This window comes from Brassica oleracea, chromosome C7 (genome assembly GCF_000695525.1).
Source record: "Brassica oleracea var. oleracea cultivar TO1000 chromosome C7, BOL, whole genome shotgun sequence".
NCBI lineage: Eukaryota > Viridiplantae > Streptophyta > Magnoliopsida > Brassicales > Brassicaceae > Brassica > Brassica oleracea.
Genome location: NC_027754.1, coordinates 12,948,921 through 12,964,409, shown reverse-complemented (window position 1 = coordinate 12,964,409; position 15,489 = coordinate 12,948,921). Strand labels below are relative to the sequence as shown.

The window sequence follows — 15,489 nt, the reverse complement described above, 5'->3', positions numbered from 1 at the left end:
CGCTACGTAGCGACCGAGCACGCTACGTAGCGACCGAGCTTTGGTGAGAGCTCGGTCGCTACGTAGCGCGTCTTTCTCCGATTTTTCGTGAATGTGTTTTCTTCGCAAGATTCTTCGTAAAAATAGATCTTTTTCTAAGATTTTTTTTTCATAAAAACGTTCATGCCGATTTTTACGGATTTTCAGACATTGATTCCGTCGTGACCGATTTTGACCCCAACATCGATCGACACTGTTCATCCACCGTCGACCAACACTGTTCATCTGCCGTCTGACACCACTTGTTTGGAGGCAGAGAAGATCGAAGTTCTCATACTTACAGTGGACGAGAATGGGATGCTAAGAGACGAAGAAGGTCGCACTCGCAACAGCACAGGACAATTGATTAATGCAGAGGGTGCTGTAATCCCTGATGTGATTGATGTTGCTGAGACAAACAAATTTGATCTGAATCGCGAATGGTATGATTGGGGAAGTGTGGACACTTTCCGAGGTCTTCCTCTTGAAGATCCCAGAGACCTTATCAAAGAACTTTAGGAGTTAGCCTCTGTAAGCGAGCAGAATGAAGTATCTGTTGACCACATTATCTGCAAAATCTTCCCCTATTCTCTATTTGGAGATGCATTTAGCTGGTTCAGTCAGTTGCAGCCAAGATCTTTAACCTGCTGGGAGGACATTAAGATCGCCTTCCTCAACAAAGTTCTCTATGAAGCTACAGCAACTCGAGAAAAGGAGAAGAATGATAAATGGGACAGGTTCTTCAGGTTCTTGGCATCGTTAGATGAGGAGTATATGATTCCAATACAGCTGCTCGACAACATTATGGCAAAAAGGGATGAACAACATGTGTCTGGAGAGCTGAGAAGAGTAGAGGAAGCAGGTACTGAAGACGCGACGTCAACGTCGACCGACGGCAGGACCTCAACGTCGACCGACGACACGACCTCAACGTCGACCGACATCACAACCTCAACGTTGATCGACATCACGACCTCAACGTCGATCGACGTTACAACCTCATCATCCATCGACGATGTAGACAGAGAAGTCATTATGGAAGACTCTTTAGAGCTGGAGGAATGACTTGAAGATATGGATCAAAATTCGAAGAAGAAGCTTGATGATGATCAGCATACTTCGAGAGGAGATTTGGAAACTTCAAAGGCTAGCATCGGTCGACACCAAACTGATGAGATCGATCGATAACCACCCCACATCATCGATCTACACCCACCCGACATCGATCGACATCGATCGACCACTTATCGATTGACACCACCCACCTAATATCGATCGATTCCCATTGCTAGACGTTCCGCCATGTTGCATTATTGAGATGAAAACCGATTGACGAGAGGATGTACATGTCTAAAGCCTCACACCTTGCTGTCCCTAAACATTAGAGACCACCTATCTGGACAGAAGAAGCTGCTGGGTTTCACAAAAGAGTGAAAAGGATACACGATCTTGTGAAGATTGTGGTTCCATGCGCTGTATTTGAAGCTGAATCTCCTATTCCACCAGATAGAAGTGTGCATCTAGATTCCTACAGTGGGATATTGGATGATCATCAGCACATAGAAACTTCTCAGAGAAGGTTGCGATTTAGATATGAAATCGATAAGGACCCAGCAGAAGCAGCATCGATCGACACCGACCGGATACCATCGAACGACACCAACAAGCCGGCATCGATCAACATTATCACCTCAACATGGATCGACACTGGACGCATATCAGAGCAGAAGGAGTTCGGTGTGTGTGGAAATCTTAGGGATGGAGATACCACCACGCGATCAGACAAATCTGGGGGAAAGAGGAGGAGGAATTGGAAGAAGAGAAAAAGGATCATGTGTGATTCTCAGTTATCATTGATTCCCCACTTCTCAGATGGTTTCAAGAAATCTAGAGTGCGCAGCAGATGCTTCTCAAAGTCATTTGAAAGGTTCGAGCACTCCTTATTGCTGAGATGATAGACAAAGGAGAAGAGTCTATGGAGGAGGCTTTCACACAAGAACGATAAAGCTTAAGAAAGTAGAAACTGAGACTTGTTTTGGAGCGAGTTCTCATCCTCATCCGGACTAAATCAGATCTCCAAAGTCAAGCTAAATGACTATAACAAAGCGCTGAGTGAGAGACAACCCACTATTAGGTAATTTCTTTCAGTTTAGTTTAGATTGTTACTGATTAACGTTTCTATTTATTGCAGGTCAAAAAAAAAGGATGAACAGTAACGATGGTACTGTAGCAACCGCACTGTAGCAGAGACACTGTTGCAAAGAAATCGATCGACACTGTAGCAAAGAAATCGCTTGACACTGTAGCAGAAAATCGAGAGTTACTGTAGCAGCGGCACTGTAGTAGTCACTGTTCATCGAAAAAAAAAATTTAGAATTGGTTTTGTTAGTTATCTATTACTAACTTTTAGTGTTTTATTCATGTTAGGTAAAAGAAAAAAAATCAGAGGAAGACGAGTTCTGCATCAGCATCGACCGACACTTGATCACTGTCGCTCGACAGAACATCACAAGTATCGATCGCCACTTAGCTGTGTTGATCAATACTCACATTATGGGCGGGTAAAAGGAAAAATCCGAGGAAGACGAGTTCGCACGAGGATCGACGATGATTTAGATATAAGTAAACGATGATTTGTAGGAGATTGAAGAAGCAATGTAATAGGTCCCAAAGACTTAAGAGAACAATTTACTTCAATTTTCTTTTCATTTCTTTTCATAAGACAATAGTCTCTTATATACATTAGAAGTACGTACAATAATTGTCTACTAAACAAATGTGAAACGTGAAGGAATGGGAGACAATCCTAGAATATATGAGACACACGTTCCATATATCTGAATCTCAGCCTTGACCATGATCTTATCACAATGTTTCCTTTTCTCTATTAATTTGCATCATTGCGTCTTTTCTGGTAATCGAAACCCAAACCTCCCGGTATAGAAGCATTAATGAACCCTTAGTCAAACCATTAGACCAATGGGAATTCCAACTTAAAGAGGAAAATAGACGATTAAATTATTAATGGATGTTACATGTAAATCACAAAATGATGTAAATACTTTGATGGGTTTTTTGCAAAATTGACTCAAAACTCAAAATCAAGCAGAAAACTAACCTATGTTTTTTTGGACATATCTTTTGCCCTATTCACCCCACAAGTTCAGATTATTCATGAAAATGCCATTAATTTTTTTTCTTTCGAAAATGGCATTTTTACTATCTCAACCTCATCATCTTCAAGTATTTACAAGATTGTCATTACCATTAATACACCAACAACCATGAACAACCAATTTGAAGCTCTTAATGCATCTCAAATCGATTTGCACTTCTTCTTTCTCAATTCTTATGAACTATAAACAACATCTCTTTCACTTTCTCTCCATATTCATCCAAAAAAACCCAATATTTTGATTATAAATTTTTTATGGTTCATAGAGCCATTGAAGCTTTCGATTCTTGGTGGGTCACTTTTGTTTGAGATTCTGGGTGCTTGGAGAAGACTTATGTGTACTAAACAAGTTATCTCACTGGTTGAAACTATGAAATCATTTTTTTTTTCAGATTTATTCGCCCAGACGACTTCCGGGGAAGTCTTCTGGCTGTAGACGACTTACATGGAAGTCTTCTGGTCAATGCAAAGGTTAGTTTTGCAATTGACTTTTAAATGTGTTTTAGAGACGACTTACATGGAAGTCGTCCATCTTTGTTTGTTAAAAAAAAAATTGAGACGACTTCCATGTAAGTCGTCTAGGGTAAACGGGTTAGTTTTGCATTTGACCGGATTGTCTCAAGTTAGTTTTGTAATCGAAAAATAAAACATAATTTTTTTACTAGACGACTTATGCGGAAACTTATGCGGAAGTCGTCCGTTAGACGACTTACATGAAAGTCGTCCATGATTTTATTCCGAGATTATGGTCAAACATTGCTTCTCTTGGACGACTTCCGTGTAAGTCGTCTAGAAAAATAATTGTTTTATTTTTCAATTGCAAAACTAATCTGAGACGACTTACATGGAAGTCGTCTAAATATAACAAAATATTGATTTTTTTTTAATTTTCTATTGGACGACTTATGTGTAAGTTATCGAGGAAAAGTCAGATTTCTAACACAATCCGGTCAAATGCAAAACTAGCCCATTTACCCTAGATGACTTACATGGAAGTCGTCTCGATTTGACAAACAAAGATGGATGACTTCCATGTAAGTCGTATAGGTTAAAAATAAATTACAAAACTAATCCAAATGGACGACTTCCTAGAAGTCTACCAGATGACTTTCGTGGAAGTCGTCTGCGTCAATGTTTAATAAACTTTCATTTTCTCTAAAACTATAAAGTCTTTTTAATATTTTTTTGTTAATTCATGTATATTAGTCGGTGTTTGAGCTCCTGAATGAAATTCATAACTTAATTAGTTTTAATTATGAGTTTATCGACATTCATGTGTATTAATGTTTCCAGAAGACTTCCATGGAAGTCTTCAACGTTAGTTGTTGTAAATTTGTTAAATAAGTTTAAGATATGTTTATTTAATTTTCAAAAGTGTTAAGTAACTTCAAGAATATCAAGTAACATGGTTTAATGTGTCTTCTTAGATCATAAGATATACTTTTTAACTTTCAAGAAATTTGAAATTTCAATTTTCATTTAAAATTTTTAGTTTCCTGCTTAAATTTTAATTTTCCGCGTAAATTTGCCGCTTATATTTCAATTTTACGCTTTAAATTTAAGTCTTCCGAGAAGACTTCCCAGAAGAATTCTAATGAAAGTGTTCTCTCTGTGAACTTATGTAATGGTTTATCTTTTGTGAAGTTGACTAAGTTTTCTTGAGAATTCTTCTCCCTTAGTTGTAATAAATTTGATTAATTTTTTTTGTTATTGTGTTTGCTATTGAAGTTGTATCAATAACTTCAATTATGTTAAGTAATTTTGGCAAGATAATATTGTGGAATATGGACATATTTACCAATTTTTTTTATTAATATCTCTTCAAATTTACAAAAAAGAAAATCACAACTAAAGTAGTACACATGCAAATCACAAAACAGACCACAAACAAAACTATTATAGATCATTCATCTACAAAGACAAGCTTGGACTCCATTTGATATGGACGAAGAATCCATCAGAAGACTTCCAGGAAGTCTTCTAGAAGACATACATGAGGTTACCAAATGAAGAAAAATCAGACATAAAAACTTACCAAAATGCCCAGATCTGTTATGAAAAGGAGACATGTGAGAAGACTCCGTTAGAATTCTAGCACATTATATTTTAGAAGACTTTAGAAGACTTCTGAGAAGACTTCCCATAAGTCTTCCAAAGTCTGCTCCAGATCTGAAAAACATGTATATCAAACTCATATCTGAAAAACCTACATCTCAAAAATCGTTCAAATGAGTTAAAAACAGAGAAAATGAGTGGATAATTATTTAGATATACTTTTATAGAACGCACAACGTACATATCTAAGTAGAAGATGAGAACCATCTGGTTAAAAACCTGCAACAAAAAGATAGATCAGTGAGAAAGACATTAGACAAAAATGAAAATTTAATATAAAGTTTGGTGTTTTCAAGTCAAAGAGATTAGAGTGGGTTTGGAGAGTTTTAGTTTGAGAAAAATGTAAGAACTTTATGCAACATGAGGTTACCAAATGAAGAAAAATCAGACATAAAAACTTACCAAAATGCCCAGATCTGTTATGAAAAGGAGACATGTGAGAAGACTCCGTTAGAATTCTAGCACATTATATTTTAGAAGACTTTAGAAGACTTCTGAGAAGACTTCCCATAAGTCTTCCAAAGCCTACTCCAGATCTGAAAAACATGTATATCAAACCCAGATCTGAAAAACCTGCATATCAAAAAACGCTCGAATGGCTTAAAAACAGAGAAAATGAGTGGAAAATTATATAGATATACTTTTATAGAACACACAACGTACATATCCAAGTGGAAGATGAGAACCATCTGGTTAAAAACCTGCAACAAAAAGATAGATTAGTGAGAAAGACATGAGACAAAAATGAAAAATTCATTTAAAGTTTGGTGTTTTCAAGTCAAAGAGATTAGAGTGGATTTGGAGAGTTTTAGTTTGAGAAAAATGTAAGAACTTTATGCAACATGAGGTTACCAAATGAAGAAAAATCAGACATAAAAACTTACCAAAAAGCTAAGATCTGTTATGAAAGAGAGACATGTGAGTAGACTCCGTCAGAAGACTTCCAGGAAGTCTTCCAAAGTCTGCTCCAGATCTGAAAACATGTATATCAAACCCAAATCTGAAAAACCTGCATATCAAAAAACGTTCAAATGACTTAAAACAGAGAAAATGAGTGGAAGATTAGATAGATTTACATCTATTGAACACACAAAAATACATATCTAAAATTAATAGATCTACCTTTAAATGAGTGAAAGATAAGAAGCATGTGATGAAAAACCTACAAAACAAGATAAACTAGTGAAAAAGACATGAGACAAAAATAATAAATTGATATAAAGTTTAGTGTTTATAAGTTCAAAGAGATTAGAGAGAAGTTGGGGAGTTTTAGAATGAGGAACATAACATTTTTGTTGCAGCCATTTGAGAGGAGTAGAGAAAATGTATAAATTTTTTTATATATATGGAGACAAAAATTCCAATAAGGTTAAATAATTTCGATTCAGAAGACTTTCAAGTAAGTCTTCTAATAGAAGAATTCCTAGTCGCTCAGAAGACTTCAATATTTTTAGCGGGAAACTAAAATATTTTTTGCTGGAGTTAGAAGACTTTCAGAGAAGTCTTCTAATCGCCGGACGACTTACCTGTTAGTCGTCTAGACCCTAAACATAACTCCTAAACTAAATTAACTAACTAAACACTTCATAAAATCAAATTAAACGTAAAAAGTGTTTACTATACACAGAAATAAACACATATGGGTAAAATTTTAATTTTTCAAAAAAACATTTAAGCTTTCCAAAATCTAACCCTAAGAATACATACAATACTACAACATATGTTGTCAAACCCTAAGCCAAAGAATATCATGATTAACTAATTTCACTCATCTATGTTGAAAAATATTCAATTTTATTATATCTTAATTTATATCACTTAAAACTGTTTATAATTACATGATTTTAATTTTTCACTTGTCAAAATATTTTTTAAATTTTTTATAAATTATTTTTAAGATCAACTATACCAGAAGACTTCCATGGACATAGTCTAGACGACGTATAATATCTCAGAAAACTCAGAAGACTTTTCGGGACTATATTCGTAAAAATGAGTTTTTTTTTTTTTGTTTGGTCACAAAGAGCTGACTGTAATTTCACAAGGCTTTTGGATTACTTTTACATTTGATTTAAGTTTTGGTATACTTTTGCAACTAAAGTCAAGTTTTGAGTCATATTTGGCAAATTCTCATACTTTGATTGGCCTGAATATTTTTGTTTAAGTGGATATTGAGTTCCTTTTATAGTATTTAGATATTTCAGTAGTCATCATAATTATTTGGTGGTTTAGATGGTTAGAATTTTTAGTTAATGAATTTGCATTATAAATCGATAAGAAAACCACCATGAGTTAGCGACCTTATTAATCCGGTATCGAGAGATTGGGATGTTGGAATTTTGGAGAACTATGTCAATCTTAAGGACATACCACTTATAAGGAGCTTGGCCATAAGCTCAGCTTATCGTCATGATACATTCTGTTGGAACTACACAAGGAATGGCCAATACACGGTTAAATCTGGATATTGAGTGGCTCAGAATTTGTTAAAGAGAGAGGAGGAGAAGGAAGTCTTAGAGCCGAGTATCACTAAGCTTCAAGCCTTTGCTTGGAAGCTAAAGGCGCCTAAGAAGATTTGTCATCTTATATGGCAATTGTTGACTGGCCATGTGGCAGTAACGAGGAACTTAGCAAGACGCAATATGAGGTGTGACAACTACTGTCCAAGATGTGGAGAACTAGAAGAATCTGTAACCCATGCTATTTTCGAGTGTCCGCCAGCTCTGTAAGTTTGGTCCTTATCATCAACTCCATCGAGCCCAGATATATTTCCAGTGCCAAGCGTTTACGCAAATATGGATTACCTATTCTGGAGGAAAAATAGCATTATCGAGCCAGAACAAGACATGGATCCTTATCCCTGGATAATCTGGTACATTTGGAAGGCTAGGAATGACAAACTTTTCAAGGGGATAGATAGAAATCCTTTGGAGCTAGTTCGACATGCAGAAAGTGAATGTCAAGCTTGGTATGATGCGAACAAAGTGGTTCAACTAGTGGTACAAGATATCAGTACTGAGGAACCCCAAGTCATAAGCTTGGGTAATATTTGCTTATTAGATGGATCTTGGACAGCCTCGGCTCGCTTTAGTGGATGTGGATGGGTCTGGATAGACAGTGGAGGAAACATTCAACTTATGGGGACGAGAAATTTCACTAGACGCGTATCAGCCTTGCATTCAGAAGTAGAAGCGCTGTGGTGGGCAATGAAGAACATGCTTCAATATTCAACTTGTCAGAGCTTTGGGACAGACTGTAAGGAGCTGATAGCAATGATGAAGGAACTTCATGTCTGGCCAAGCTTTGCGACGGAATTAGAAAGGATAGAGACGCTGCCGATATGCTTCCCGGATTTCAACATCGTTCATGTTCCACGAGCGCGTAATCAGAATTCAGACTTTTTAGCTAAGACTGCTAGATCCTTCCATAGGAAGTTACATTTTATTGGTTGTTCTATTCCGGTCTGGTTACCCAGACCACCTCAAGCTTGAGTAATAGAATGACCGTTTGATGTTTAAAAAAAAAAAATCAATATCGTAAAGGGTTTCAAAACAGAATGTAGCAGCTTGATTTTAAGACGAAAGTAAAACTCTTAGAAGTTAGAACTCACATATCGACATAGTATATTCGATATTAGAATATAGAAACATCATAATCTAGTACCAGTTTTAAGAAGGGTTTTCTGCAAAAAAACCCTCAATGTGGTTTTTTTTTGCAAATTAATCCGCGAACTCAAAAACCCATGGGTCAACCTTCCAATTGTCAGTCAAACCGCAATATAACCCTCGGCCGTATTTATGTGTATTTGACTGTGTATAATTTTAACATTTTTTCAATACTAGGTCGTTTTGGCGCTAATTTTTTAATGAAAAAAATTTGTTGAACCCCACCTTCATTGTGCATTTACGCAAGCTCCCATGTCCGAGAAAAACAAGGTCATTTCGTTTTAAAAATCTATATAATTGCGTTTGTTAAGTAAACAAATATATTTGTTGGCCGAGATGGTTATATAGCATCCACATGGTATTTAAGGTTCAAATTTCAAACCACGAGTTCAACAAATTTTTTTCATTAAAAAATTAGCGCCAAAACGACCTAGTATTGAAAAAATGTTAAAATTATACACAGTCAAATACACATAAATATGGCCGAGGGTTATATTGCAGTTTGACTGGCACTTGGAGGGTTGACCCGTGGGTTTTTGAGTTCGCGGATTAATTTGCAAAAAAAAACCACATTGAGGGTTTTTTTACAGAAAACCCTTTTAAGAAAGTTATATGTATTGTATTTTGGAGTTTCATCAAAAAATGATAGCCAACATAATTAAACTCTATATGAATCGACTATAGAAAGAAAAAAAATATATTAAAACATTAGTGTCTATCACCAAAATATTATTTTAGGTGATACATTTTAGGGATTACCAAATATATATATTATTTTAGGTTACATGCAGTGTTTTGAAACCCGACCTAGATGCGCAGTTGAACCGGTAAATTCGGTGATCCGAATATAATCCGGTTTGGATTTTATGGAAAACTCATTATTTAAAAACACAGTAAAACCCACAAAAAAACCACTAAAACCTGAAACTCAGCAACCGGTTGAACCACTGGTTAAATCAATAAATAACTTTTCTATTTATTTTTTAGACTTCCTAATTATGTTATTAAATTTTTTTTATTCAAATTCAAAAGTGAGATTTTCAGATTTTACTAACATTTTTTTTCTACTGCCAGATGTCGACTATGTATCTCTTTCTTTTCTTTTTGATTATAATTTTTCGTGAATCTTATTTACATTATTTAATTTGTGATTTATTTGTGATTTTTCAAGATTCTGATGAAGATCGATGCCATTTGAAAAAATGAAGTGAACGATGATAAAGAGAACCAAAATTAATTGTTGTAATTTGGTCCTTATTAGTTTATTTTTGTTATCGATAATCTATTATTACGGTTTAATATTTAACCATTTTCGATTTAAAGTTTAATTTTACTATTCACATTTCACATTTAAATACTTATGGATTTCAAGTCTTGAAATTATTTATTAGATGTCATAACGTCTAACTTGTTACAAAAATTGTTAAATAATCTGAATTATATTTTGACATTTTGTATGTTAAATAAAAATAAAAAATAAGAAAAGTTAAGTGTTTTCTAAATATTCTTAAAACATAGAATATGCATTATATTTTTAATAGCTAATATGTTATTATTTAGGGAAAATTAATTAATTTATTGATCCGCGGTTCGTCCGCGGTCGACCCAGCAATCCGATGACCCTATAAGTCATCCGGTCCAGTGTCCGGGTCAGTGGTTACAGGTGATACATTTTGAAGTTTCTTAAGAAATGTGTGATAGCAAACACATATTCTTAATACTTATTCAAAGTGGATTATAAAAATTGAAGTAGAAAATTTAATCTGTTGTCTATATATCACAATTCGTACCAGAGCAAAATCTAAGATGTATCGTCCCATTATCCCATAAGTACTATGTGTAAAGTGTAGGACAAATTTTTTTTTTTCTTTTTGAAAAGGAGCTTACATGTGTAGGACATATTTTATCAAGAATTAAACAAGAACAAATGGACCATTGACCTTAGTCTGTTTCTCCTACCATCCTCTTAGTTACCACCGCTCCGCTGGAAAATCTCAACGCTCTTGGTAAAGCATCCAGCGATAGAATGACCTAAAACCCCAGCTCTTGTGTAAGATACAACACGGAATATGTACTCCTTGCAAGGCTCAAGGTCAGAAAACAATATCCTCATCCTCTGTGCTTCTCCTCTACTCAAATCAGTGTCAAACTGATCGTCCTCAGGCGTCTCTCCTTTCTTGTCACACCATAACCTATAACCCTTCACACCACGTTCTTCAGCACTAGAATGCTCAATCAAACGAAGGATCACTTGTCTAGGCGCAACATCTATAAAATCAAACCTGCATGCAGCAGGAACCAAACCTGCAAGACAAAACTTATATCATCATTCCCCCTTTCAGACAACATATAACAAAGATATCTCCAAATACAAACCTCTGGCTACACTGGTTGACCAATACTCTGCCCTTCTGATAGCAAAACTGCTGAGCTCTTGCACCTGCATTGCTACAGGAAGCCGACTAACAATGCCCAGGTTATTTCTGGCAGAAGGCCCGTCAATAGGACCAACTTCAACTTCCAGCTTAGACTTAGCATCTTTAACAATCTCATGTAGCTCAGAAAAACGACTAGTCCCATCGAGAAGCCTGTAACTCAACTCTATCCTGTAACATAGAACATCTATCCTTCGTGCATCCTTTGCTGCCACAAGCTGCTTCTTCCAACATCTTCAAAGAGGAAAAAAAAACACATTGGATCTATATCAGAACTCTGTTATATATAATATGTCTCCTCAAAAGAAGAAAACTTACCCAAGAATGTCAGAAACTTTGCCGCAAGAGTAGCAACAGAAATATCCATCAAGCTTCATCAGGTTCCCAGTAGCATTAACCCAGACAATGTCTTTTCGAAACGCACACTCGACATGGCACGACAGGCCACAGAACTCGACGTCGTTTGGTTTCTCGGACTCACAAACCAACCAAAGGGTTGGGTCGTTGGTCTTATCGAAAGCATGGCACACGCAACAAGAACACCACTTGCAATAAGAATCATCTAAAGGCACGTTAGCTCTACAAGACGGGTTCTTACAGATCCATGAGTTAGTAATATCACCGTCGGCTTCTTGTTGCTGCTTCTTGCGGGAATGCGAGATCTTCCTTTTCGTATCCATTTTGCGAAATGAAAGTGTTGTTGTGGTTCTTGGTTCTTATCTCTGTTATATAATAGGGTTCCCATAGTTGTTCTCATGACCGACCACCTCAAAAACATTGAACTTGTACATCACAGTTAATACTAGAGCCAAAGTCTAGATCTTTGGTCCTATTATCCCCCATAAAATTTATTGATTTTCTAGCTAAATTAGAATTTCCGAGATTTTATACTAATTTTAGGCATTTTGATGATCTTTTCATATTCATTTATTTTTGACTCTTTGAAATAATTTGTCAATATTCATCACAATCATTTAATAGGAGTCATCATGTTTTGTTTTTGGTGATTTTAGATGGTCAAAACAATTTTAGAAGGATTTGAATTAAAATTTATGCGCAATTAAAAACCACTATAGAATCAATTCATTCAGGAGAGCTTCAAAGCCAGATGAAAGACTATTTATTTTTTTAGAATTCGTACTTGATATAGTATATTTGGTATTATAATCTTTTATTGAAAATTATTTTAAGAATATGCATCATATTTTAGAGTTTCATCAGAAAGTGATAATGAGATACAAGATGGAACTCTGTTTTAATCAATTACATGATAAAAAACCACAGAATATAGAAAAATTATAATCTACCCATTTTTGGTATATGTGAGGAGGGCTTGGAAACTAAATGTCTCAATTTGATTTTAACGGCAAAAATAAATTCTGAGAATTCATATTGGATATATTATTTTTGGTATCAGAATACAGAACATAAAAATATATTATTAACAAAATATTATGATTTTCTTACCAAAGTGTAATTTTATATATTTTATACTTATTTGAGCGTTTTATGATTATTTTAAAATTCATTTGAGTTATCTTTGATATAAATGTCAATAGTCATTATAATCATTTGCTAGTAGTAACCATCAAGATAATAGGTGGTTTTGGATGATTAAAACAAAGTTTAACAAATTTTCATCAAAATCTATTACTGATAATAAAACCACCACATATTAATTCAATGATGAGAGCTAGTTTCCGTTCTTCATTTCCTGTCTTCTCGAATCAAAGAAAGAGCTCGCGTAAAAGTTTTGTATAAATGCATCTTAATGATGTTCTGATCGTACATGGCGATGTGTGAATATGATGAATATATATTTGTACATGTAAGACAAAATATACAATTAATTAAACAGAAATATTTTATTAAAAAAAAGTTAGTTGTTTACATAACTGGAACAAAAACGAATTATAGAATCCTAAAAATACAAGAAATCTTTTAATGAAAAATGTTAAAGGAAACCTAATTCTAAAACAAGTAATTTTTTTAAAAGCCTAAATAAAATTTTAAAAGTAATCTTATTGTTTTTTTCTTATATTTTACTAAGTTTTCTTTTTAATAGAAAATTTTCTGTTTAAAAAATTACAAACAAAAAAATAACTTCAAATTTTCACCGGATAAGATTGTGATATGTGTCTATAAAAAAGCTAAAATTGTGAAATGTGTCAATAAGATTCTAAGTTATGTGAAAATTACTTTTTGTAATCTAAAATCTTAACTAAACGAGTTTTGTAAAATAATTTTTTCCTATTTAAAATTCTAACCAAGAAATTTTTTTTTTTAATCCTGACCAAAGAGAATTGTAAAAGCTTAGTTAATAGTAATTTTTCTATTTAAGAATTTAATGATAAACATGATACTTAAAGTTAATTAACAAATAAAATTGTAAGAGTATTAGTGATAGTAGGGATTTTACCGCGCTACGCGCGGTTTGTTTGTCTATAAAATTCATATAATTTTAATATTAAATATAACTTAAACCTTAGAGTTTAATAAAAATTAAGTTTGTTTTTTTGTTTATATTATATCATTTTTTTGAAAGATTAGATTTTCTGTTTGAAGTATCATTGAATTATATTTTTAATATATATATTATATGTAAACATATTAAATGTTTCTATTAATCTTTTAGTAATCATGTATAAATATTTATTACAATTTAAAATACTCTACATTTAAAATATAAATGTTTTTTAATATATTATGTACATTATATATTTTCTTATAGATCATCTGTTTTATTTTTAAATTATTATTTGAAGTATAGGTAAATAACCTAAATAACCTTTATTTCATATAAATATATAATTTTGAATATTTAAATCTGAAAATTTTGATAATAAAAATGATTCAGTAATTCTTTAAGTTTTGAAGCCATAATCTATTTTAATATTAAAATTTATTTGGTATTTATTATTTTGTAAATAATTATTTGTTATAAAAATGTGAAATCTGTAGTAGATTTAAATATGAATGATTCAATGTTTAGTTACTACATAAAAGTATTTTGGATAGATTGAATTACACATATGCAGATATATTAGTTATTGGTAATATTTCTATCATGGAATATTTTTTGTATCTTACAGTAGAAACATATTTCCACTATTCTTAAGCTTAAGAAAGTGTTGGAGTAGCGAGATGTAATTTTTAATTTTTTCAAATTTTTTGTAAGAACTTCTCAATGCATTAATTGGTGATGTTCTAACCCAAATTAATCTTTACACAAATTTAAACGATTAAAAAATCTAACAGTATATTGATAGACTGGAGGTAACAATTAAAAAAAAAACTCTTTGTAATGAGATTTACTGAGTGTAATCTAAAGCTCTAAACAACTTATTAAATTCTTACTTTCATCTTATAATTTTGTAATTAGAATATATTTAAGCTTATTTCTATTTTCTATTGATAGATATGATTTTTAAGAATTTTAACACTTTTAAGATTTAATTTGTTTCTCCATGTTAGTTAAATTTTATTAAATTTTAATATTTAATTAACATATTATATGTTAATTTTCAAAAACTTAACCTAGATATTCAGTTAGTCATTTTATACTGATTTTAACCCTTTTTGGTTTTGAGAAATTGATTTTAAATTTATTTTGACATAATTATTTTTTGAAGGTTTTACATTTAAGAAACTTTTATGTTAGTGAAACTTTGATGTTTAGATTCCAAACAAAAAAAAAGTCTAAATATCAAAATGTAAATGTTTTTAAGTTCATTTTGTTTTAGAAGACATGGAAGCTCTAATGTTCTTAAAATGTAATTACAAAGCTGACTAAACATAACCAATAGGTTTTTTAAATATATTTGTGGTTAACTATGAATGCATTAGGACGTTTTTTCTGGAAACAAAGAACGAAAATATAGTGCTTAGGACATTGCTCTGATAAACAAACGAATTAAATTATATTTCCTAGAATATCATAGACCAAATACGAAAACAGTCCCAGTGTTTTCTTGGCCGAACATGTCATAATAATAATAAGTGACCATGCGAGGAATATATCTGTATAATCTATGCATGAACATGTCGAACATTGTAGTAATCGAACATTGTAATAGTCGTA

General features: G+C 33.1%; 1 protein-coding gene across 1 annotated transcript; it reads right to left on the bottom strand.

The window, feature by feature from the left end:
* Positions 1-10,939: 10,939 nt before the first annotated feature.
* Positions 10,940-12,089, bottom strand: LOC106302614 (VIN3-like protein 1). The gene is made up of 3 exons (XM_013739081.1): positions 11,727-12,089; positions 11,350-11,642; positions 10,940-11,277 (listed from the first exon to the last, which is right to left on the bottom strand). The coding sequence occupies exons 1-3, from the start codon at positions 12,086-12,088 to the stop codon at positions 10,940-10,942; spliced, it is 993 nt and encodes a 330-aa protein (XP_013594535.1). The 5' UTR covers position 12,089.
* Positions 12,090-15,489: the final 3,400 nt, after the last annotated feature.

Bases quoted from the DNA above. Each gene is read 5' to 3' on its own strand.
- LOC106302614 (XM_013739081.1), bottom strand. From the start codon at position 12,088: ATGGATACGAAAAGGAAGATCTCGCATTCCCGCAAGAAGCAGCAACAA. The intron at 11,643-11,726 runs GTAAGTTTTCTT...TCCTCTTTGAAG, and splicing joins AAAGTTTCTGACATTCTTGG to ATGTTGGAAGAAGCAGCTTG. The intron at 11,278-11,349 runs GTTTGTATTTGG...TTTGTCTTGCAG, and splicing joins GTCAACCAGTGTAGCCAGAG to GTTTGGTTCCTGCTGCATGC.